The sequence below is a fragment of the Typopeltis vanoorti genome, chromosome 14 (assembly GCF_054136105.1).
Source record: "Typopeltis vanoorti isolate ZY-2024b chromosome 14, IOZ_Tvanoo_1.0, whole genome shotgun sequence".
Classification (NCBI taxonomy): domain Eukaryota; kingdom Metazoa; phylum Arthropoda; class Arachnida; order Uropygi; family Thelyphonidae; genus Typopeltis; species Typopeltis vanoorti.
This window is the reverse complement of record NC_143562.1, coordinates 66,178,984-66,203,084: the sequence shown is the minus strand read 5'-3', so window position 1 is coordinate 66,203,084 and position 24,101 is coordinate 66,178,984. Positions and strand designations below refer to the sequence as shown.

At 33.4% G+C, this 24,101-nt stretch overlaps 1 protein-coding gene across 3 annotated transcripts in view; it reads left to right on the top strand.

Moving 5' to 3' along the window:
* The window catches only part of LOC150099556 (uncharacterized), a 90,711-nt gene extending 72,756 nt beyond the window's left edge, over positions 1-17,955 (top strand). For all 3 annotated transcript variants that reach the window (XM_090403960.1, XM_090403959.1, XM_090403958.1), the window contains exons 7-8: positions 12,173-12,278; positions 17,600-17,955. In XM_090403960.1, coding sequence (XP_090260086.1) covers positions 12,173-12,278; positions 17,600-17,856 — 363 coding nt within the window. In that variant the 3' untranslated portion in view covers positions 17,857-17,955. The remainder of the gene's footprint in view (positions 1-12,172; positions 12,279-17,599) is intronic.
* The last annotated feature ends 6,146 nt before the right edge of the window (positions 17,956-24,101 follow it).

Below are 24,101 nucleotides of genomic sequence, written 5' to 3'. Positions count from 1 at the left end.
TATGTAAGTGTGATAAGTAGAGGTGTGCATACCAGATTTTTTACATGGAGAATGGTGAATGAGCGGAATGGATTGCCAGAATTAATTGCGAGTTCTCTGAATGATAGGTTTTGTGCATATAATAGTTTGGGTCTCCCCGATCTCCGGACACCACTGAGATATTGTATTATAATAGTAATATGAAGGCAATTGATGCAGTGGTGTAGCTAGAGCGTTTGCCACCCTCTCAATACACACCAAAAATACCACAAAAAGTCAAAATGACATGTAGGGAAATATAAATTAAAACACTGTTTATTTTTGAAGTAAAACTTTAATTCCAACATTCTAAAATGTTATTTTTCTTGCTTTTCTGTTAGCAAAATCATCGATGGCATTAGTGAAGTCTATTTCATAGTGATATAGGTAATTCTTAATCAATTTAGAAAAACTCCTCTCACAACTAGCAACACTTACAGCAATTGTGAAGAAAATTCGCAGTAGCGTTACAATATTTGGAAATGAGTTCTCAAGACAGTATTTTAGAATTAACTACAAAAGTTCAAAAACGTTCAAAGTGCTACCTAGAAAACCGCCCTCCCTCTAGCTACGCCTCTGAATTGATGTGATGTCATTAGCCTCTATATAAAGTAGCCCAATTATGAAGATAATTCATGCACAAACATTATTTGCTTATGCTTGGAGGAGGGATTAAACCAAGAATATAATTTCTTGGCATTAATTTTTTTTTTTGAAAATAAGGCAAAATAATGATTTAATAATGTCTTATGCAATCTGAAGCTAACATTTATATAGTCCCATATTTATTCCTTCATTTTCTGGTTCTCTCTTGTTTGTTCCTTTTTTTTTTTTTTTTTTTAGAATTTGAGTTAATTTTATAGCTTCTAATTTATTTCTATTACTTATTATATGTTAAGAGTGCTAAAATCATTGTCTTTCCATAACTTTTCATAATAATTACTCCATTCCTTCTTGGTCATATTATTTTGTTTTGCAAGAATTTTATATGTAATTTAATTGTGTTCTGTTTAACTCTATTTTTTTTTTTTTTAGCTATAACATTCTTTCTTTTATAATTTAGTTTATTTTCAACAGTATCAGAAGATAACCATTTTCCATATGCTTCATTTTTCTCTTTTATTTCTGCATGTTCGTTCCAGTTTCTGGTGCCCCTTCAGCCCTGCCCTGCCATTTCCCTTAGGCCATCATCAGCTGCTTTATTATCATCATCATCAAATTCCTGCCATGTATCCTCAAGGGAGTGTACAGGATATGATACTACTACATGAAAAAATTAAATCATTACTAACTTCCTATCTACAATTTTCCCCCAAAACAGTCTGTTACTTGTCAAGACTCCAACATTACTAGAACTTATATTTCTGTTATCTAAAGCATTTTGTACCGTATCAATCCACCTATATCTTGGTCTTCCTCTGGGTCGTTTTCCTGCCAACTTGGCAGAGAACACTTGTTTTGCTAATCTTTCCTTGCCCATGCCCATTCTGTGACCATACCACCTGAGATTAGCTCTGCTAACGCATTCCTGGATGCTGACAATATCAAGTTCTTTCCTAATATTCTCTTTTTTAACATGATATTGCCATTGATGCCATCTGTTCACACCTCTAAACTTTCTCAGGACTCTCATATCTGCGGTCTCTAGTCTTTGGTCAAGTGTTTTACTTCTGACCCAGCCCTCAGATCCATAAGTTAAAACTGGTTTGAACACTGTCTTGTATACAGCTAAGTTAGTGTTCCGACTAATTTCTTTCTTATTCCATATGAATTTATTTAATTGACTTCCTAAGATACCAGCTTTTGATTCTGTTGTCTATTTCCATATTTAATTTACCATCATCATCATCATCATCAAATTCCTGCCATGTACCCTCAAGGGGTGTACAGGATATGACAGTACTACATGAAAAAATTACATCATTACTAACTTCCTATCTACAATTTTCCTCCAAATCAGTCTGTTACTTGTCAAGACTCCAACACTATCAGATCTTATATTTCTATCGTCTAAGGCACTTTGTACCGTATCAATCCACCTATATCTTGATCTTCCTCTGGGTCGTTTTCCTGCCAACCTGGCAGAGAACACTTGTTTTGCTAATCTTTCCTCTCCCATTCTATTTAAGTGACCATACCATCTGAGATTAGCTCTGCTAACGCATTCCTGGATGCTGACAATGTCAAGTTCTTTCCTAATATCCTCATTTTTAATATGATATTGCCATTGATGCCATCTGTTCACGCCTCTAATCTTTCTCAGGACTCTCATATCTGCGGTCTCTAGTCTTTGGTCAAGTGTTTTACTTCTGACCCAGCTCTCAGATCCATAAGTTAAAATTGGTTTGAACACAGTCTTGTATACAGCTAATTTAGTGTTCCGACTAATTTCTTTCTTATTCCATATGAATTTATTCAATTGACTTCCCACGATACCAGCTTTGCTGATTCTGTTGTCTATTTCTATATTTAGTTAACCATCTTCACTAAAAATTGTGCCTAAGTAGCTGAAATGCTTTACTTGTTCCACAGGTTCTCCATTCACAACACAGTTGACATTTTCAGTGATTCTGCCTATTTTCATTGTTTTTGTCTTTTTATTGCTGACCTTCATATCATATCTATTACAACAGTTATTCAATTTAGTCAGAGAATCTTGCAGACTTGTGGCGGATTTATTTAGAAGTATAACATCATCTGCATAAAGCAAAGAGCTGACATTAACATCTCCAATTTTGATATCATGTTTAATACCACTTCCCTTCATAATGTGACCCATATAAATAATGAATAACAAAGGGGATAATGTACATCCTTGCCTCACACCAGATTTAACATTAAATCATCTTCCTGTACTTCCTTCAATTCTAACTGCTGACTTGCAACTCAAATAAAGACTAAGTATTGCTTGATATAATGCCCCATTGACACCATATAACTGTAGCGTATTGTATAGCTTCTTTCTTTCTTGGCACCTTGTCATATGCCTTTTCCAAATCGACAAAACTTAAATACAGATCTTTGTTATATTCCCATGATTTCTCGACTATTTGTCGTAAAGTGAAGATCTGATCCTGACAGCCTCTATTTGGCCTGAATCCAGCTTGTTCTTCACCAAGCTTTTCTTCCACAATTGTTCTCAACCGTTTCTCAAGTATACTTGCATATATCTTGCCAGGAAAACTCAGTAGGGAAATACCTCTGTAATTCTCACATTCAGTTTTATTTCCCTTTTTATATATGGGTACTATTAGAGCTCTACTCCAATCATCGGGAATTCGTCCCTCTGTCCAGACTTTCTGAACTATGCAGTGCAGCCACAGTAAGACTCTTATACCACCATACTTAAGCATTTCTGGTCGAATATCATCTACTCCTGCCGCCTTTCCACATTTCAAGGTTCTTTGATGGCTTTTTCTACTTCAAGTATGGATATGTATTCCTGACTGTATGCCTGTGGAGTGTTTTTTTACCACTGTGCTATCACTGCTTGTTTCATTTAGCAATTTTTCAAAGTAATTACTCCATACTTCAAGGATATCTTTTTCTCCTGTTTGCATGTCACCTTTATCATCTCTAACTCCTTTAATAGCACACTTTCCTCCATTTCTAAGCTACTTCAACAACCTCCATAATATCTTACCACCTTCTTGATATTTATTTTTTATGTTCTTGCCAAAGTCCACCCATGACTTTTGTTTAGCTAATTTTACACACTGTTTAGCTTTCTTACATTTGTCTCTGTATTCTCTAAGAGCACAAGCTGACTTATTTGTCAAGAACTTTTGATATGCTTTCTTCTTTTCCTTCACTGCCTCTTTAACTTCCTGTGTCCACCATGGAGTTCTAATTTTTCTATCCTTGCTGACAACTTCACTACATGCCTCTGTAGCTGAATCAATCAAGGTTTTCTTCAAGGCTTGCCACTGAATCTCCAAGGTTTGGTTCCTGTTCTCAAACTCTTTTATTTTTCCTTCAATAATCTTTCTGTATTTTAGTCTACAGTTCACATCTGAGAGCTGCTGAACTTTTATTCGCTTTAAAACTTTCTTACATGTTATTCTTTTCAATATGAAATTCAATTTTATCCTGCTCAAGACTAAATAGTGATCACTTCCAATTTCAAATCCTCTGTACACTCTGGTGTCCTGCACCAGGGAGAAAACATCACTATCAACAATAACATAGTCAATGAGACTTTTCTTATTCCTAGCCTCTTCTCTCCATGTGAATTTGTGCACATTTTTATGTTGGAACATGGTGATAGTAATAACCAGTCCATGTCCTGAGCAGAAATCCAACAGATATTTGCCATTATTATTAGCTTTGCTCTTTTCTCCAAATTTTCCCAAAATATTTTTGTATGTCTCACAATCACTTCCTACTCTGCTATTTAGAACCCCAACAAGGACGAACTTTTCCTCTTTCATTGTGTCAGTAGCTTTCTCTAGAGCCTCAAAAAATTCCTCCACTTCTACCTTAGTAGAACCTTCTGTGGGGACATCGGCACAAATAAGTCTCATTGTTCAGTTCCCCATTCTGATATTTGCCCAAATCACTCTACTTGACACTGCCTGCCATTCAATAAGATTAGCCTCGTATTTTATGTTGAATACTATGGCTTTTCCTTCTTTTCCTTGATTGTGATTGCCTGAATATAACGTTTTGTATTTTTTGCTCAGAAAGATCTCACCAGTTTTTGTCTTTTTTGTTTCAGTCACCCTTATTATGTCGATCTGGTACTTATCTAATTCCTCCGCTAGCTCCATTTCTTTGCCATTCAGGCTTCTTATGTTGATAGTACCGATCTTTAACTGTGGTGATATTGAGTTGGGGTGTGTTTTCAGATTTGTTCCAGTAGCTGACTTTTTGCTGTTCACCCTGGTTCCCTGGCAAAAAGAATGGGGCCTTGTTTAACCGGGCGACGCTCCAGCATACATGAAATTTTGTCATGTTGTACCATCATTTTGTATTTTGGTTTAACCAATAGGAATACAATTTGGTTGGCTAAATCCCAAATTGCCAGCCCATCCTCGTTCGTTCAGTATCCTGGTAGATACCGAACAGGGTGCACAATGAGAAGATGAGGATTGGACATTAGGTCAGAACCCCTGGTTAGTTCTCTGCATTCCTTTAAAGGCTATGTGGAGGTCTCCTCTCAGTTATACAGCTTTGACCCTTAAGCATCTCCCACTTGTTTTCATTATTTTCATTTACCTCTATCTCTAGTAAATTCTCTTCTGATCTTCTCTGTATGGTTTTCTGATATTTTCTTTATGTAAGAATTTCATTCTAAAGACAATTTTTTTTTTTAATTATTTTTTTAGCCATTTTAGAAGTATTGATATGTTTTCAATAACTGAACAATCTGTGTCTAATGTTAAGCTTCTTTAAACTCTTGCATCTGTAATGGCTACTTATTATTTTTTAAATTTCTTTGTTATGAAATCTAAATTTAAAATCTCTTGCTTCCTACGTGTATTTGTGTGTGCTTCTTTATGCCTATAAAAGGAATTTGTTATTTTCAAATTATTGATTAAGACAAAATTAATTAATCTTATTTTGATAGGGTAGTTCCTCATTATATCTGACAGTCTTTTATTTTTATTTTTTTACTCACTCTTGCATTTAGAACACTTATGTAGTCCTTTCATGAAATTTTTCATAAAATTCCTCTGATTCTTTTTCTTTATTTTCTTCAGCAGCATAAATACTGACTATTGTCATGTTTTCTCTTTATATTTTTAACTTTGCTTCTGTTTTCTTTCATCATCATCATTCGTATCAAGGATTTAGACCTAGCATGGCCTGTTCTGGCCTTAGAAGTCATCATTGAATCATTTAAGAGGACGTCCTGGTTTTCTTTTTCCTAATGGCTTGTACTTTAAGGCTTGTTTTGGTAATCTTTCTGTTTTCATTCTTTTAATGTGTTCCTTCCATTTATGTTTATATTTTTCAATTTTTTTCTATTACTGGTTCTTGGTTTAATTCTTTCATAATTTCTTCATTTCTACTGTTGTTAATCTTTGTCTTTTTGTTTTATTTTCCAGATTTTGCTTCCATACATTAAGACTGGTAAGGCTAATGTATTGTATACTTTTAGTCTGGTTTGTTTTTGAACTAGGTTTGGTTTAAATATAGAGTTAATTACATCTGTTATTTTTAAATATTTTGCAATTTTTGCATTTATATCTTTTTCATTTTCATATGTGATCATGCATTCTAGGTAGTTAAATGAATTCACCTGTTCTAAGATCTTGTTATCTATTACTATTTTAGTTCTTACTGGATCTTGTCCTTTAAAGGCCATAGTTTTCGATTTTTTTTGTTGATATTATCATACCATAATCTTTGGCTTCTTATTTAGATCTAAAATAGCTTTCTGTAAGTTATCTTATCTTCAGAATTTGTAATTATTATTTGGTCTTCGGCAAAGAGGAGAGTGTTTAAGTTTACTGTAGGAGAAAATTTAATTTCTTAATGTAAATTTTTATTCCATTTTATTATTATTTCATTTAAGTAGATATTAAAAAGAGTTGCTGAGAGGGGACATCCCTGTTGGACCCCTTGGTTTATCTCTCTCGTATATTATAGCTCGTGATTTAATCTTATTTGTATTTGATTATTTTTATATATACTTGTGATCAATGGTGAACTATGGAAATTTTAAGAAATGGCTTGCATCGTCGAGCAAAAAAAAAAAAAAAAAAATAAAAAATGCCATATTTCACACAAAAACTTTTATTAATGCAGCTTGTGTGTACAAATTCCAATCAAAAAGTATGAGAGGACATTCAACCTTTAAAGACTATAATTTTTAAACAAATATTTCATGATCTAAACATGAAAGATTTGCATACGATCAACTGTGTTAATTTATCTTACATAAGAAAAACGTTTTTTAACTATCAAAATATAATAAGAATGAAAACTTTTATAATCTTTTATAAAACATTTGATTGGCTACTGGTTTTACCATACGATTGACTATCAGAAGGGAGAAGGATAAAGTTAGCACATGCACTTATATTATTTTTAAAATTCGGCACATTCATTATAGAGGAGTTGAAACAATAATATATATTAATATATATATAATATATGTTTATATATATATTACTGAAAAAAAAAAAAACCCGGATTTTTCTAATTTAATTCTCCCAAATTGCCTCCGCCCCCCCCCCCCCCCCCACACACACACTCAGTAGTTTTCGGACATCGCAGAAAGAAGAAAAGCCGCAACACCCAGAAAAAGGTATGTGTAAATTTCTCTTCCTTATGCTACATATACTTTTTGGTAAATTTACATCTACAATGCCCGAATAATACAAGAATATTTTGGGAAAATTTGGAGAAAAGAGCAAAGCTAATAATAATGGCAAATATCTGTTGGATTTCTGCTCAGGACATGGACTGGTTATTACTAACACCATGTTCCAACATAAAAATGTGCACAAATTCACATGGAGAGAAGAGGCTAGGAATAAGAAAAGTCTCATTGACTATGTTATTGTTGATAGTGATGTTTTCTCCCTGGTGCAGGACACCAGAGTGTACAGAGGATTTGAAATTGGAAGTGATCACTATTTAGTCTTGAGCAGGATAAAATTGAATTTCATATTGAAAAGAATAACATGTAAGAAAGTTTTAAAGCGAATAAAAGTTGAGCAGCTCTCAGATGTGAACTGTAGACTAAAATACAGAAATATTATTGAAAAGAAAATGAAAGAGTTTGAGAACAGGAATCAAACCTTGGAGATTCAGTGGCAAACTCTGAAGGAAACATTGATTGATTCTGCCAGAGAGGCATGTGGTGAGGTTGTGTGCAAAGATAAAAAAATCAGAACTCCCTGGTGGACACAGGAAGTTAAAGAGGCAGTGAAGGAAAAGAAGAAAGCATATCAAAAGTTCCTGGCAAATAAGTCAGCTTTTACTCTTACAGAATACAGAGACAAATGTAAGAAAGCTAAACAGTGTGTAAAACTAGCTAAACAAAAGTCATGGGAGGACTTTGGCAAGAATATAGAAAATAAATATCAAGAAGGTGACAAAATATTCTGGAGGTTGTTGAAGAAGCTTAGGAATGGAGGAAAGAGTGCTGTAAAAGGAATTAGAGATGATAAAGGTGAAATGAAAACAGGAGAAAAAGATATCCTTGAAGTATGGAGTAATTACTTTGAAAAACTGCTAAATGAAACAAGCAGTGATGACAGCACAGTGATAAAAAACACCGACCAGGCATGCAGTCAGGAATACATATCCATACTTGAAGTAGAAAAAGCCATCAAAGGCTTGAAATGTGGAAAGGCAGCAGGAGTAGATGATATTCGACCAGAAATGCTAAAGTATGGTGGTATAAGAGTCTTACAGTGGCTGCACTGCATAGTTCAGAAAGCATGGACAGAGGGACGAATTCCCGATGATTGGAGTAGAGCTCTCATAGTACCCATATATAAAAAGGGAAATAAAACTGCATGTGAGAATTACAGAGGTATTTCCCTACTGAGTGTTCCTGGCAAGATCTATGCAAGTATACTTGAGAAACGGTTGAGAAGAATTGTGGAAGAAAAGCTTGGTGAAGAACAAGCGGGATTCAGGCCAAATAGAGGCTGTCAGGATCAGATCTTCACTTTACGACAAATAGTCGAGAAAGCATGGGAATATAACAAAGATCTGTATTTAAGTTTTGTCGATTTTGAAAAGGCATATGACAAGGTGCCAAGAGAGAAGCTATTCAATACGCTGCAGTTATATGGTGTCAATGGGGCATTATATCAAGCAATACTTAGTCTTTATTTGAGTTGTGAGTCAGCAGTTAGAATTGAAGGAAGTACAGGAAGATGGTTTAATGTTAAATCTGGTGTGAGACAAGGATGTACATTATCCCCTCTGTTATTCATTATCTATATGGATCACATTATGAAGGAATGTGCTATTAAACCTGATATCAAAATTGGAGATGTTAATGTCAGCTCTTTGCTTTATGCGGATGATGTTATACTTCTAAATAAATCCGCTACAAGTCTGCAAGATTCTCTGACTAAATTGAATAGCTGTTGTAATAGATATGGTATGAAGGTCAGCAATAAAAAGACAAAGACAATGAAAATAGGCAGAATCATTGAAAATGTCAACTGTGTTGTGAATGGAGAACCTGTGGAACAAGTAAAACATTTCAGCTACTTAGGCACAATTTTTACTGAAGATGGTAAACTAAATATAGAAATTGACAACAGAATCAGCAAAGCTGGTATCGTGGGAAGTCAATTGAATAAATTCATATGGAATAAGAAAGAAATTAGTCGGAACACTAAATTAGCTGTATACAAGACTGTGTTCAAACCAATTTTAACTTATGGATCTGAGAGCTATGTCAGAGGTAAAACACTTGACCAAAGACTAGAGACCGCAGATATGAGAGTCCTGAGAAAGATTAGAGGGGTGAACAGATGGCATCAATGGCAATATCATATTAAAAATGAGGATATTAGGACAGAACTTGACATTGTCATCCAGGAATGCGTTAGCAGAGCTAATCTCAGATGGTATGGTCACTTAAATAGAATGGGAGAGGAAAGATCAGGAAAACGACCCAGAGGAAGACCAAGATATAGGTGGATTGATACGGTTCAAAGTGCCTTAGACAATAGAAATATAAGATCTGATAATGTTGGAGTCTTGCAAGTAACAGACTGATTTGGAGGAAAATTGTAGATAGGAAGTTAGTAACGATGTAATTTTTTCATGTAGTACTGTCATATCCTGTACAACCCTTGAGGGTACATGGCAGGAATTTGATGATGATGCCCGAATAATCCATGAGTAAATAGCCAATGACATTTAAACAGGGGCACTCCTAAACTGAAGCAGGCAAAATAGCCGTAATTATAATAGTTTATTAAGAGGAGTAACATGGGAGTTTTCCCAGAAATAATATACATAGTTAAATAATGTTTCTTTTAACTTTGTCAAATGCTTTTTCAAAGTCAATAAATGCAATATGTATTTCTGAATTGTATTCTCTTCTTTTCTCTATTATTAATTTTAGGCAGAAGGTCAGGTCTATATATGATCGTCCTTTTCTAAATTTTTCTATTTTCTTTCATTTCAGTATTTATAGCTAATAATTTTATTTTTCCAATCTTTAGATATCCGTAGTATTTTTCTTGTATTTGCTTTTTCAGATTTCTTTCTTCCACTGTATGTTTCAGTTTAGTTTTTTAATCCCCCTTTTTTCTTTATTTTTTCTATGGCGGCTATCGTACTGTTTTAGTATTTGAAAATTTTATAGTGATAAATATTTTTTTCACATAATTTATCCATTTCATTAGTTTAATTCTTCTATGTCTACTTATATTGTTACTCTTAAACAGATGTAAGAAAATTGCATGAGATAGCTTGAGCAAACAGAAGATTTGAAGATCCGATTAGAAAAATAAGAGTTAAAGCACACAATGATCTGAAATAGCTGGAATAAGGCTCAGCATTTTTTTTTTTTTAAATAACGAAACCTGTGGTGCGTTCATAATTAGAAGAAACACACGTATAACCAACAGTGAAAATTATTTAATTGTAAATATTTCATCCTAAGTATCTTAGGACATCATCATCAGTACAGTATTTAAACAAAAATTAGGAATAACATACAGTTAGGGCGCATGATTACAATAGAATCTCATGAAAACATGCATAACGTGCTAAAGTAGTACAAAATAAAAAAAAAAACGTTAATTATTTAACACAGTTTTGTATGATAATTTCCCATACTTTAGGAATAGTAAGAACGTCGTTGCGGTTTAGGTTTGGTCTGTGTAATAGGGCTTCAGAACTTTCTTTGTATAAACGTTCATGTTTAAATAAAGATCTATGTAAAAGTTTAGCCTTTTCCCAATGGATCCTATGGTTTGGATTTTCAATTCCGTGTTGAGAGAGGCCAGATTTCTGCGGTTTAAGAAGACGAATGTGGTCTTGATGTTCCGAGACGTGTTTCTGAACAGACCTACCTGTCTGTCCAAAGTAAGATAATTTGCATGAGCATGGAATCTCAAATACCAGGTAACATCAAGGGTGAGAATTTGTCCTTAGGAGAAGGTAATAAGTTGTAAATTTGGTTGATAGGTTTGTAAGTAGTGGCAAAATTGTATTTCTTCATAATTTTAGAAACACGTTCTGAGATGTCTTGAACGTAAGGTATGGGAATCCTATGCATTTCTTCCTGTCTGGTTTGATGTATGCAGAAGTGACTGATGATTTTTTGAGTTGTTTTGGAATTATATCCATTTAGGATGGCTGTATTTTTGATAACTTCTAATTCCTGGTTTAAAGATTCTTCAGAGGAGCAGAATTTGTGTGCTCTGGAAACTAGTGATTTAATAATGCCAGATTTCTGAGATGGATGATGAGCAGAAGAATTGTGAATGTGAATGTAATTAAATCACTAGTTTCCAGATCACACAAATTCTATAAAGATTCTATGCATCCTAGGCAGGATTCAAATCTTTCCAATCACAGAGCATCTTTCCAAGATGCCCTGTGATTGGAAAGACTTAGATTTGAATCCTGCCTAGAAGGACGTAACAGAACAAATTTTATTGTACAGTATTGCTTAAACTACACATACAGTACAGTAGTATAGAATAATTAAATGGCATGCTAGCTCAGACACAGGCCAATTAAAGGTTCAACAATATTTTTGAATGGAACAGCAATTATAGAAATAGCAGGTTGATATAATTACTATTTCTGAAACGGAGAAGACTAAAATGTGTAAGATTCTTCTAAATAATAATAATTATAGAATTACTTCTCTGAAACAGAGGAGACTAAAATGTGTAAGATTCTTCTAAATAATAACCATGAGGTGATATATTACAGAAACCAAACTAGCTTAACAACATATTCTAAATACAGATTTTCAACAAGAAAAAAAATATGGTAATGCATTCTTGCTGACCAATGACCTTTTTAATATGACTAGTTTTAAGATACCTTTCATTGGAATCTAACTCCATCAATGAAATTTCATTAATGATTTTTTTAGATATAAACAACGCTGTCATGAGTTATTTTATATTCATAACAGTGAATATTTTTTTTATTAATAGCATTTGATATTTATTAAGAAATGGTTAATAATATGTAGTTTTTCCTCTAGGATTGTAAAGAACACAGAATGAATGCCTATTCTTATCCAACTTGGCCTTTTATTGTCAGTTATAATGATTTCTCTGCCTCTGAACCCAAAAAGAAGTCAAAAAAGAGTATGTATTTTTATTGTTCATTTTGGTAAAAAAAAAAATAAATAAAAAAAATTAGACACCAAAGATTTATTTATTTTTTAATAAATAAATCTTTGGTGACAATGTAATGACAGTATCTGTCATTACATTACTGATTAGTTGCTGCAATGTAGATGCTTTTATTTATCGTTTTTATTTTTAATTCCTCAGATTAAACAAAGTACAAAGAAAGATAAAATTGCTTTTTATCTTTTCTCATTATCATCATCAAATTCCTGCTATGTACTGCTGTATTCCTGCCTCAGGGAGTGTCAAGGATATTATGATGGTAGTACATGGAAGTTTAAATCATTACTAACTTTTTTATCATCAGTTTTCCTGCATTTAATCTGTCAGGAATCCAGTATTCTCAGATCTCATATTTCAGTCTTCTAAAGTACTTCTTACTACATTAATCCACTTAGATCTTGGTAGATTCCTTCCCTCTCCCATTCTATTTAATTATACCACCCATGATTTGCTCTGCTTACATATTCCTGAATACTAACAACATCAAGTTCTTTCCTGATATCCTCATTTTTAATATGATACTGCTGTGGATGCCATCTGTGGACTCCCCTAATCTTTCTCAGAACTAATTTCTGTGGTCTCTAGTCTTTGATGGAGTGTTTTATTTCTAACCTAGCTCTCAGATCGATAAGTTAAAATTTATTTGAACACTCTCTTGCATACAGCTAGGCATTTTGACTAATTTCTCTCTTATTCCATATAAATTTATTTAGTTGACTTCTTACTATATGAACTTTATTATTTCTGCTGTCTATTTCCAAATTAATTGCCATTTTCACTAAAAAATTCTGCCTAAAACACTGAAATGTTTTATTTGTTCTATCGGTTATCCATTCGGGATGCAGTTTATGTTTTCGATGTTTCTGCCTATTTTCATTGCTGATTTTCATACCAAATTTATTACAACAGTTATTCGGTTTAGTCAGGATATCTTGCAGACTTGTACTGGATTTATTTAGAAGTGTAACATCTTCTGCAATAAAGTAAAGAGCTGAGACCAACATCTCCAATCTTGATATCATGATTTTTAATATCACTTTCCTTCATAATGTGATCAATATAGATGATGAATCACAGTGGAGATAATGCCACCCTTGTCTCACATCTGAATTAACACTGAATCATCTTCCTGTACCTCCTTCAATTCTAACTGCTGACTTACAACTGAAATGTAGATATAATGTCCCATTTACACAGTGTAATCGTGGTGTTTTTGAAAGGCTTTTTTCTTAGCACCTTTTCCAGATCTACAAGTCTTAAATACAGATCCCTTTTATATTCTTCTGATTCAGACAACCTCTATTTGGCCTTCTGAATTATGCATATAGCCACTGTAAAACTTTTATACTTCCATATTGGAGTATTTCTTGTCACATAACTCCAGCTGTCTTTCTACGTTTCAGGTTTTTGATGGCTTTTCTACCACCATGTTGATGCTCCTTGTTTCATTTAATAACTGTTCAAAGTAATTACTCTAGACACCTAGAATATCTATAGCCACTGTAAAACTTTTATACTTCCATATTGGAGTATTTCTTGTCACATAACTCCAGCTGTCTTTCTACGTTTCAGGTTTTTGATGGCTTTTCTACCACCATGTTGATGCTCCTTGTTTCATTTAATAACTGTTCAAAGTAATTACTCTAGACACCTAGAATATCTATCTTCAGTTTTTCTATCACCTTTATCATCTCGTATTCCTTTTAAAGTCTTCCTTTCTTGTTTCTAAACTTTTTTTGCTAGCCTCCAGAATATTGTGCCACCTTCCTGATATTTATTTTTTATATTATTAAAATCTTGCATGACTCAGTTAGCTTGTTTTGCATAGTGCTTCGCTTTCTTACATTTTCTCTCTCTCTGTATTTTCTCAGAGCACAAGCTGACTTACTTGCCAGGAACTTTTGATGCACTTTCTCCTTTTTCTTGACTACCTCTTTAACTTCATGAGTCAACTATGGCGATGTGATTTTTCTATCTTTGCAGACACTCTTAGCACATGCCTCTCTGGATTAATCAATGTTTTCTTTAGTTTGCCATCAAGACTCCAAAGTTTGGTTTTTGTTTTCAAACTTTTTCATTTTTCTTGAGTCTACAGTTCATCTATACAAGCTGTTGAAGTTTTATTCTTTTAAAACTTACACAGTTTCCTTTTCAATATGATATTCAGTTTTATCCTGCTCAAAACTAAATAATAATCGCTTACTGTTTCAAAAATCCTCTTTATAATCCTGTATCCTGAACCAGTTCAAACAATAACAAAGTTATTGAAAATTTTCTTATTTCTTGTGTCTTCTCTCCATGTGAATTTGTGCATATCCTTATGTCAGAATGTGTTAGTAAAGACTATTCCATGTCCTGAACAGAAATCCATAAGGTACTTACAATTATTATTAGCTTTGCTAATTTTTTTAGAAATTTTCCTTTTGTTTATGTGTGATTATCATTTTAGAAAAGGATCAACTTTTCCTTTGTGTCAGCTGCCTTCTCTGATTCCTCAGAAAATTCCTCTACTTCTTCCTTGGTCTCACAGAGCTCTTTTGTGAACTCAATGCACAAATTAGTGTTGTTCAATTCCCCATTTTGATATTTGCCTATATCACTCTACTTGATATTGCCTGCCATTCAAGATTTTCCCTCATATTTAGTGTTGATTACCATAGGTAATCCTTCTTTTCCCTGATCATCATTGCTAATTATAACATCTTGTGTTATCGCTTAGAAGAGTCTCATCTGTTTTTGTCTTTTTTTGGTAACTTACTCCTATTATGTCAATTTAGTACTTATCCATTTCTTCTACTAGTTCTAGTTCTTTTCCAGTGCTTCTTATGTTAATTCAGTATCAGCACAGGCTGATATTGAATTGGGGTTTGTTCCAGTAGCTGACTGTTTTGCTGATTACCCTGGTTCCTGACAAAAATAGTAGGGGATCTTGTTTAATGACACACTGCCTGAGCCAACATAAAATTCTCTCATGTTGTACCATTTTATTTTGGTTTAAGCCAATAAGAATACGATTTGGCTGGCTAAATCCCAAATACCTACTACCGGAAAACCTTGTTTAATGCGATTAATTAATCCATCAATTAATGTGGGCTAAGCGAATGCAATAAACAATAAGAATAATTATAATTCATCCATCAGTTTGCGTATATCTGAAAAAAAAATTAGTGTAATTTATAGTGAAAAATTAAATTTGAGGATAAAATCATCAAATTTGATAAAAAATCAATTGCTTAAATTTTTATTTCATGTCTAAACATTTGATTGAGCTACTTTTTTTTACCAAAAAAAAATTAAGTAAAGATATTTGAATAGTGCTTGACTTTTTCATCTGGTGATCACTTCATCAAGATTTCAGCAGACTTTGAAGCTTCATTCCATATCAGGATCAGCATCAAACAAAATTTCCTTAGCATGCTCAATGTGATGGAAATCTAGCTAAAGTTCTTTTAAAGTTAGCTTCTTAGTCGTAACATTCTCTTCTTGTTTGCACTCCTTATTTTCTTCTTCATACACATGCTGTTTTTCTAGTTGAGGGAGATCATTCTTGCTAACTATTCTAAATAGGAATCGAGCAAGTTTATCACATCTTTATTATCTAGGTCATTAAATCCATGTTCTTTTCACATTTGTGCTGGTTTCTTCAATAATATTAGATCTTGATTTTGGCAATAATGATAAACTAATATAGGCTTCAGTTCAAAGTCGCCTTCAGCATTGCCTCCTAATAAAAATGTAAGACAATCTGTAGGTACTTTGTATCCTGGTTGAGATACTTCAGTTTTAGCTAGGAAAGTTTTTGGTTGTATATGCTTCCAAAAAAAGACCAATTTCGTCAACGTTGAATATTTGCCAATCGTCATAATCGCCCTCCTTCATTACTTTGCAATTCTTCAGGAAACTTGGCTGCAGAATCTTTATTAGCACTAGCAGATTCCCAATTATTCTTATGTTTTGCAGTCCAGCTCGATTTTTAAAATGGTCAAATCATCCTAAACTTGCAGTAAAACTTTCACATTCTTCTTGAAATTAGGTCTCTTTCAATGATGTACAAATATTGAGAGCTTTTTTGACTGCATATTCCTTGTACTTTTAGCAGTAGCAACTTTTCATTGTTCTTTGTATTCTTTGCTTTAATTTAATATAGTCCAAACTGTAGACTTGCTTTTTTTTAGATGTTCGCCTTAAGCATGAAAAAAGGTTTTCCTTCCATTATTGTAAACCAAGTTTCACTCAACAACATATAATATATATGTATACACACATATATCAATTTTCAGCTTGTCATCAGTCCCAAAAATATGAAATAATTAAATCCCTGGTGTCAGGAGTCCACAAGAAATAGAAATTATCAAGCAAACACCTTTCTCAATGGTTATATCCCAAACAATTATTGACAATTTCTCTCCAGATGAAGAGAAAATAATCACAGTTTGATTTTGAATATGTTTGCTGAGATTCTCAGGAAATTTCAGTTACTGCAACCTTCAAACCTATCAACCAAATCTGCAAACTGTTATCTTCTCCTAAAGACAAAGTCCTTTACTATAACCTAGTATATCTTCTCCTAAAGACAAAGTCCTTTACTATAACCTAGTATATATCAGTATCAAATTCCAGTATTTTGCAACTAGTTTTACTTTGGTTAAACAGGCATATAAGATAAATTAAAGATGCCAAGAAATTATATTCTTGTTTAATCCTTTATTCAAGTATAAGCAAACAAAGTTTGCACATAAAGTAATAAAGGTCTGGTCTGGGTAGTGGCCCTTCCCATAATAATTGCATTAAACACACCTGAAAGGATGTGTGTTTTGCATTGTGGGATACTATGGAAATTAATGTGAAGTCATTGGCCTCTATATACAAGTAGCCTAATCATACTCAAGCTTTGTTTGCTTACACTTGAGCAGATCATGTGAAAAACATTTCTGAACATCAGAGCTGTATTTCAGAAATCTAGACTTCATGGAATTGACACTACCCATGGGCTCCATTAGAGCAACATAAAATTACTGCATTTATAAATATGAAAGCTTATTTAAAGGTGATGTTGGGGCCCTACCACATTGCCCGACCTCACTTACAGTGTTAGTCTATCCATTCCCATAGTTTGGGAAATTGGGATTTGTAACTATATTAAATAATTTGTGTGTACCCAGTGTAATATATGAGAAAAATTGTTTGTATAACTTGCTTGATATAGTAGTGATTTATTTTTGACTTCTGTTTTAAATTTATTATTTATTTTATTTTTTTTTGAATTCTTGCAGAGAAAAAAGCAGTGAAATACAATCACAGGCAAGGTTTTATCCAAGCAAAGAAGGTTGCAGCAGACGAGGATGAAATACAAATTGTATATGAAGCACTTTCTTCCAAAAGTAAATCTAAAAGACTTAAAAATTATAAAAATAAAAGGTCACAATTTAAGGAAAAACAGTTAATCAAAAAGAAAGATATTCAAGTAAAGCAAAGTATTCGTAAAAAGAAAAGAAGACGAAAGAAGAAACAAAACAAAGAATTAGTTTAGATAAAACTTGTCTTAAGCAGGATTTTGAAACGCCTACTGTACTTTAATCTGATTACTAGCAAAAATTATTAAAACACATCATGCATTTTGCATGCAAGATATTTGACTGCATCTTGTGGTTTGTTTTAAAAAAAAAAAAAAAAGAAAGAAACCACATTTCAAAGGTAAGAAATTGACATAAATGGCCTGTTTCCATGCAACATTACAAAAGCATTAATCAGAAAAGGATAAGAGTAGTAACTATTAGAGAACTTTTCTCTAATAGTTACTACTCTTATCCTTTTCAGTGATACATTTGGAAATTATTTGTTACATCTTAAAAAGTTGCATTTTGCAGCTTTCATATAATGACGTTGACCATTGGATTATTTTTTTTATGGAATCGATATTTAAAAATATTTATTCAAAATATTTTTAAATTATTTTCTTTCAATGGGGTGTGTGGCTCAATCTTCATTCAGCCAGAAAATTTGTCTGTTACGTAATACTTTGTTGGAGATCCAGGATTTTTACAAGAAGCCACTCTTGCCTACATAATTTGCTAACTGTGCTATATTTATGTGTGTTAATTCCATTCTCTGACCAGTTGGCCATAAATTCTGTGTGTGGCATTTTAGTAAGTTGCCAACTAACTTAATGTTTTTCATTGCTGGTGTGAAAAGCTATTCCATATTTATATGCCCATTTTTTCTCTATATCTCTGACATGTTCTTTTTGTTGGATTTCTCCAGATTTTCCTGTCCATTGAACGTAACAAATTCCACAATTACAAAAGATTTTGCATACTCCTGGTCGCTTCATATTTTTAAGTTATGTTGTTGTTGTTGTAGGATTTTTGCTGTTTTCTCTGTAACATTCTTGATATAAGGTAAGGAAACTGTGCCTTTTTAGTCATGCTGTCTTGGAGCATGACTGGTTCATTCAAGATGCTATTGACAGTTCTGATGTAAAAATTTTTATTATTACATTTGATAGGGATGTGAGGAACAATCAATTTGTTAATATTTTTTTTTTTTGTCATTGTAACCATCAGGCAGAAAGTGCTTGCAAATAAAGGAGAGCTTAGCTGAAAGAAAACTAGGTAGGACAGAGGTTGGACGATCTGTTCAGAGTTTTGACAACATTGTATTGGGGGGGGGGGGATTGATTGAAAGTTTATATAATATATATGTAACTATTTGTATGGGTCGGTTTTCTGTAAACTGAGAAAAAGGATGTCATCCGGAAGATGTGATTTAGAGGACTAGAAAAAAGTAGGCTATTATATTATTTTCTTTTTCTGTAGTGTATGATTCTGGGGTGCTGGCTGTAGAGGTGGAAGGAGTCTATGTCTGAGCCATATGGCCACATCGGTTTGAGAACTTTTCAAAATGTTACATATAGAAATTCCCTAGAGGATGAGAGTCCACAGTTGTCCTGTTTATATTTATTATAAGTAGCCAATATGGATGGCAGAATTTGAAAATGATATAAAGGGAGAGACATTTTTAAGCAAAGCTAAAGTATCAGAAAGGAAATATTGGTAAATAATGAGCTGACATCAAAGTTCACTATATTATTTAAAATTGAATTTTGGATTAAAGATTTATATTAAAAATTCCACTTATTTTAAGACAAAGTATCAGTAAGTGGGGTTAAAAGATTTAGGTGTTAGGCTAACTTAAGAGGTGGAGTCGGTATAATCCACTATGGAACAGAGGAATATTAGGTTTCTCTTCCTCCCTCTCAAATAATATGGTATTTTCAAAACCTTTGTCAACAAAGCCTCAACTTCTGTGACTTCAAAGAATCCACTTCCTCTCCTTTGTTCTAAGTGTTTTCAAGGTTCCTTGTTCTGCAAAATTATCTTATGGCCAAATTATTGGGAGATCTGCTTAAAAGAATATAAGAAATACATCAGCTCTTATAGCTATAGTCAGTCAGATGTAGCTGACCATGCCTTGGATACCTTATATTAATCAAATGTAAGGCAAGAAAAACGCTACTATGCTTCACTGTAACAAATATAAACTTGAAAGATTTTTTCTTTTAATCAGCAGCAGGTTTCAGAAATCATCCTAATCTTAATATGGTTTTGTTAAACTTCCCAAACTTTGAGAAACTAATTCTTAGGCTAGCTAACACACTCAGAGAGTACCCCCCCCCCCCCTCACAGGACTTCATCCGGGATGGAATCTTATAAACCCTGATATGTCGGTAACTGAAATGGATCCATTCCATTGAACCTAATATTAGTTTAAACCAGCACATAAGCTTAAATACTCAACTTTAAATTAATCATAGCTTATTTCGTTCTGGATTGTCCTATTTCTGATTTTATTTATTTTTACTGCCACTTTTAATGTTAAGATGGCAACAACCTAATTTATGCATTTTTGAGTATTTTACCTTGTAGATCCAAAATCATCTTGAAGCATTTCTTTAATGCAAAAAAATTGACACCTTTGAGGTATTAGTTTGAATCTAATCATTCAAACTATTTTCTTTTCACCCAACCCTACAGTATATAGTAGTTTGATTTTTTTTTTTTTTTTTGTTCGTTTGTGTTATTACCAAATGAATTCTTGTCATCTTTACTTCTGTGTCAAGCCTTTTGTGGATCATCAAAAATTAAAAGTTACATTGAAACTGTATAATTTTGTATTTTGATGAAAGTGAGTTTAGTTACCTTATCTTTCAGATAGAAAATATTTTTTAAAGATATTTTTCTGGCATCTTGTTAATTACTAGTGATCATTTTGTTTGATGGATACACAGAATATCTATAATTGCAGTTTTTTTTTTTTAATTTAATCTGCTTATTTCCAGATTGTCCAGTTTGTGATTTCTTTACTGCAATTTTAATATTCAAGGTGTGGGTGTGTAAATATGGATGTTGCTTACGTTAATTTACTTTCACAAAATTTTCAGCCAAATTTCATAACCATTTTCAGTACAGTAGAAAAAGATAATCTGTATTTATTGTTATTCTAATGTCTTATACTTGCATTTCAAAATTCATGTGTGTGTACTTTGATTTCTTTTTTTGCATTTTCAAGATGGCAGGTACTTGCTTTCAGTGAAAAGTGCTCTTTTCCCCATTTTGTACTCTACCCCATCGGCAGGCTGAATCTACAAGTCTGATTTTTGTTTCATTTATACATGTAGTGAAATATGAATGCCCCAAATCACCTTGACTGCAGTTTTCTTGTATGAAAATTAATTTCCTTAAGTTTTTAAAAAATTAAAAACAGCTGACTTTGAGAACAAATAAAAATCTGAATTTTTTTGAGAGACTTGATAGCTGGAAGAAAATGTTTTTATCCCTTTTGAAAATGGAACAAAAGTATTGCAGTTTTCTTAATCTCTCAGCATAATTTAGTACATCCACTTATCAAGGGATTACTTAAATGTCAAAGCCAAATAACTGGGAAGAGATCTCCACATCACCTTCAAGAACTGCAGAGAACCAAGTAGGGCTTCTGAACTAATGTCCAATCCACACTTTCATTTAGTGCACCCCATTAGCGAATGCAGTGGGCTAGTAATTTGGGAATTAGTCCATCAAATTGTACTCTCTATTGGCTTAAACCAGAAATACATATGATAGTACAACATGAGATTTTGTAGCTGCTGGACTGTCGTCTAGTTAAACAAGTCTATAATCAGTTATCAATATCCATCAACTTTGACATGGAGACATTCAGATATTTACAAAAAGAAATTTTCCTTTGTTAAAAATAAGTGGTTCTAAATTCCTGTAAATACAGATGGTAATTGATAATTATTTGAAGACAAATTTTCTGGCTATGTTAATACCAGACATCCAAAATTTCGGAATATATATATAAAAAGTATGATATATAGAGGAACAAAATAAATACAGGAACAGTCTTGTTCCTCTATTTCCAGTGTATCTAGAATACACTGCTGCGCATTTGTTTGGGAGAGGTGGTGTAGCTTGGGTCCCAGCATACTCTTTGGGTACTGCATGCTTTGTTTACATCTGCTCTCTCACTTTTGTGTTTGTGTTTTTTTTTTTACCCTTCAATATGGCTCCCAAACGTAAGGCAGACTCTTCCGATGGCAGTGTGTCAAAGAAAAGGAAAGCCATTACATTAGAAATGAAATTAGACATTATTAAAAGGGAGAAACGCCAACGAACATCGGCCGCACGTTGAACTTAAGTCGTACCACAGTCGGGACTATTATCAAGGATAAAGTTCGCATCCTTGAACACATGAAAGGATTGGTGCCCATGAAATCGACTGTGATTACAAAAAAATGTAGTAGGCTCATGATTGAGATGGAAAGGCTTCTTGTTCTTTGCTGGAAGACCAGCATCAACGCCATATCTCAATCAGGTGCTGGTACCTCAACTGTCTCTTCAGTTCCTCTTCCAGCCTCTCCATCTTCTTCAGTTGCACCTTCTGCAGCCTGTCCTAACTCTCCAGCCTCCTCCTTCCATTAAGACAACTCTCCCTTCTTGCAACGCCCCTTCTAGTGTGCAAGCCAACCACAAGATAAAAGGTAAAGAATTGTTTTCATTTTTGTTTTTTTAATCACCTGTACAGAATGTACAGTTTCATTTGTCATTTTTATGTTTGTTTTTTTTTATTAGTTTCATTTTTCTGTACTATGCAGTAATTATGTTCTCCCTTTCATTTTCCTATGGCCTAGTTCTGTTTCTTGATATATACGTATGACTTTAGGGTGTTTTAGGTTAGGTAAGTAACTTAAGTTATGGTAATTCCGACTTGCGTCAAAAATTGCCTTGCGTCGGTCCGTAGGAACGGATCTCCGACGTAACTTGAGAATCCCTTGTATTGCACTTTATTCTGTGTAAATAAATGTTTCTATCAGGTAAACAAAAAAGTTCATTCAGTTTTCAGTGAAGTTTGCTGCAATGACTTGTTTTGTTTTGTAGTGGTTTGCAGGCAGAGTGCAATTTTTAATGTGTGTCATAAGATTCAGATATGTATCAGCACTCTAACTTGGTATGTACTCTTTTTCTGTAAGTTTTAACCCTTTTAAAAGGTGTTAAACCTAGTGCAATTTTGGTTTACAAATTTACACTCAGTTCAAAGGCTTCAGCAGTGTTCCGTAAGATATGTGCGACGTTTGGAAAAGATGAGCCTACTGCACCAAAATAGTTTTAAAAATTTGTTTCTGGTGATGAATCACTTGAAGATGCACTGCGTTCAGGAAGATCCTCCATTATTGATAATGAAGAATTACGTGCCACTGTTGAAAATAATTCTACGTTAACATGTCAAGAACTTTCACAAATGTTTAACGTGAGTGGTAAACAATTAGTTTGCACGTGCATCAACTGGGAAAATCATGGAAGTTAAGCAAATGGGTCCCACATGCATTATCAGATGACAAACTTCAAAGGGTAGCAGTTCTTCACTTCTTTCACATCATAAAAACGAGCCGTTTTTGAATTACTTGCTTGTGATGAAAAAATGGATCTTGTACTCAACAGGAAGCAAACCTATCATTGATTGTCACCAAACAATCCAGTACTGCACACTTCAAAGGCACTGCTTCACCCCCAGAAGACTATGCTTTGTGTGTAGTAGACTGGAGCCGGTATTGTCCACCGAGTTTCTCACTGCAGGCCAAACAATTACAGCCGAGATCTACTTGATGCAACTCGAGCGTGTGCAAGATGCATTGCTTCTGAAAGAGCCAGGATAAATCAGAAAAAAAGTGCTATTCTTACAGGACAATGCAAAACTTACCCGTGAGAAAATTTGTGCTTTAGGATAGGAGATACTCCCTCATCCTCCTGACATTTCTCCAAGCGATTATATATATATATATATATTTTTTTTTTTTTTGGTGCTTGACAATCACATGCAAAATAGACAGTTCCACAATAAAACAGATGTTCCTAGGTTTATTACTTCTAAAGACAAAACGTTTTATAAAAGGGGAATTGGGAAAGAGTCATAGGTTGTGAAACATTTTATGAAAATTTCTGCAGTTTAATTTTTATTATGAAAAACTGCATGAACTTTTTTTGGTTACCTGATAATTTATTTTATTTATTATTATTTTTTTCATTTAATGAGGCAGCTGTAAAAATAAACAGATCATGTTCTTCCCAGGATGTGTCTTGTGCTGCACCAGGTGTGAGAGAGAGCCCAGCAAGAACATGTTAACATATGAGATTGTTTGATAATAATAATAAAAAAAAAACTATTCAAGTTCTTTCTCATTCCATTTTACAGTTTCATTAAACCTGTTTGCGAGCAGAA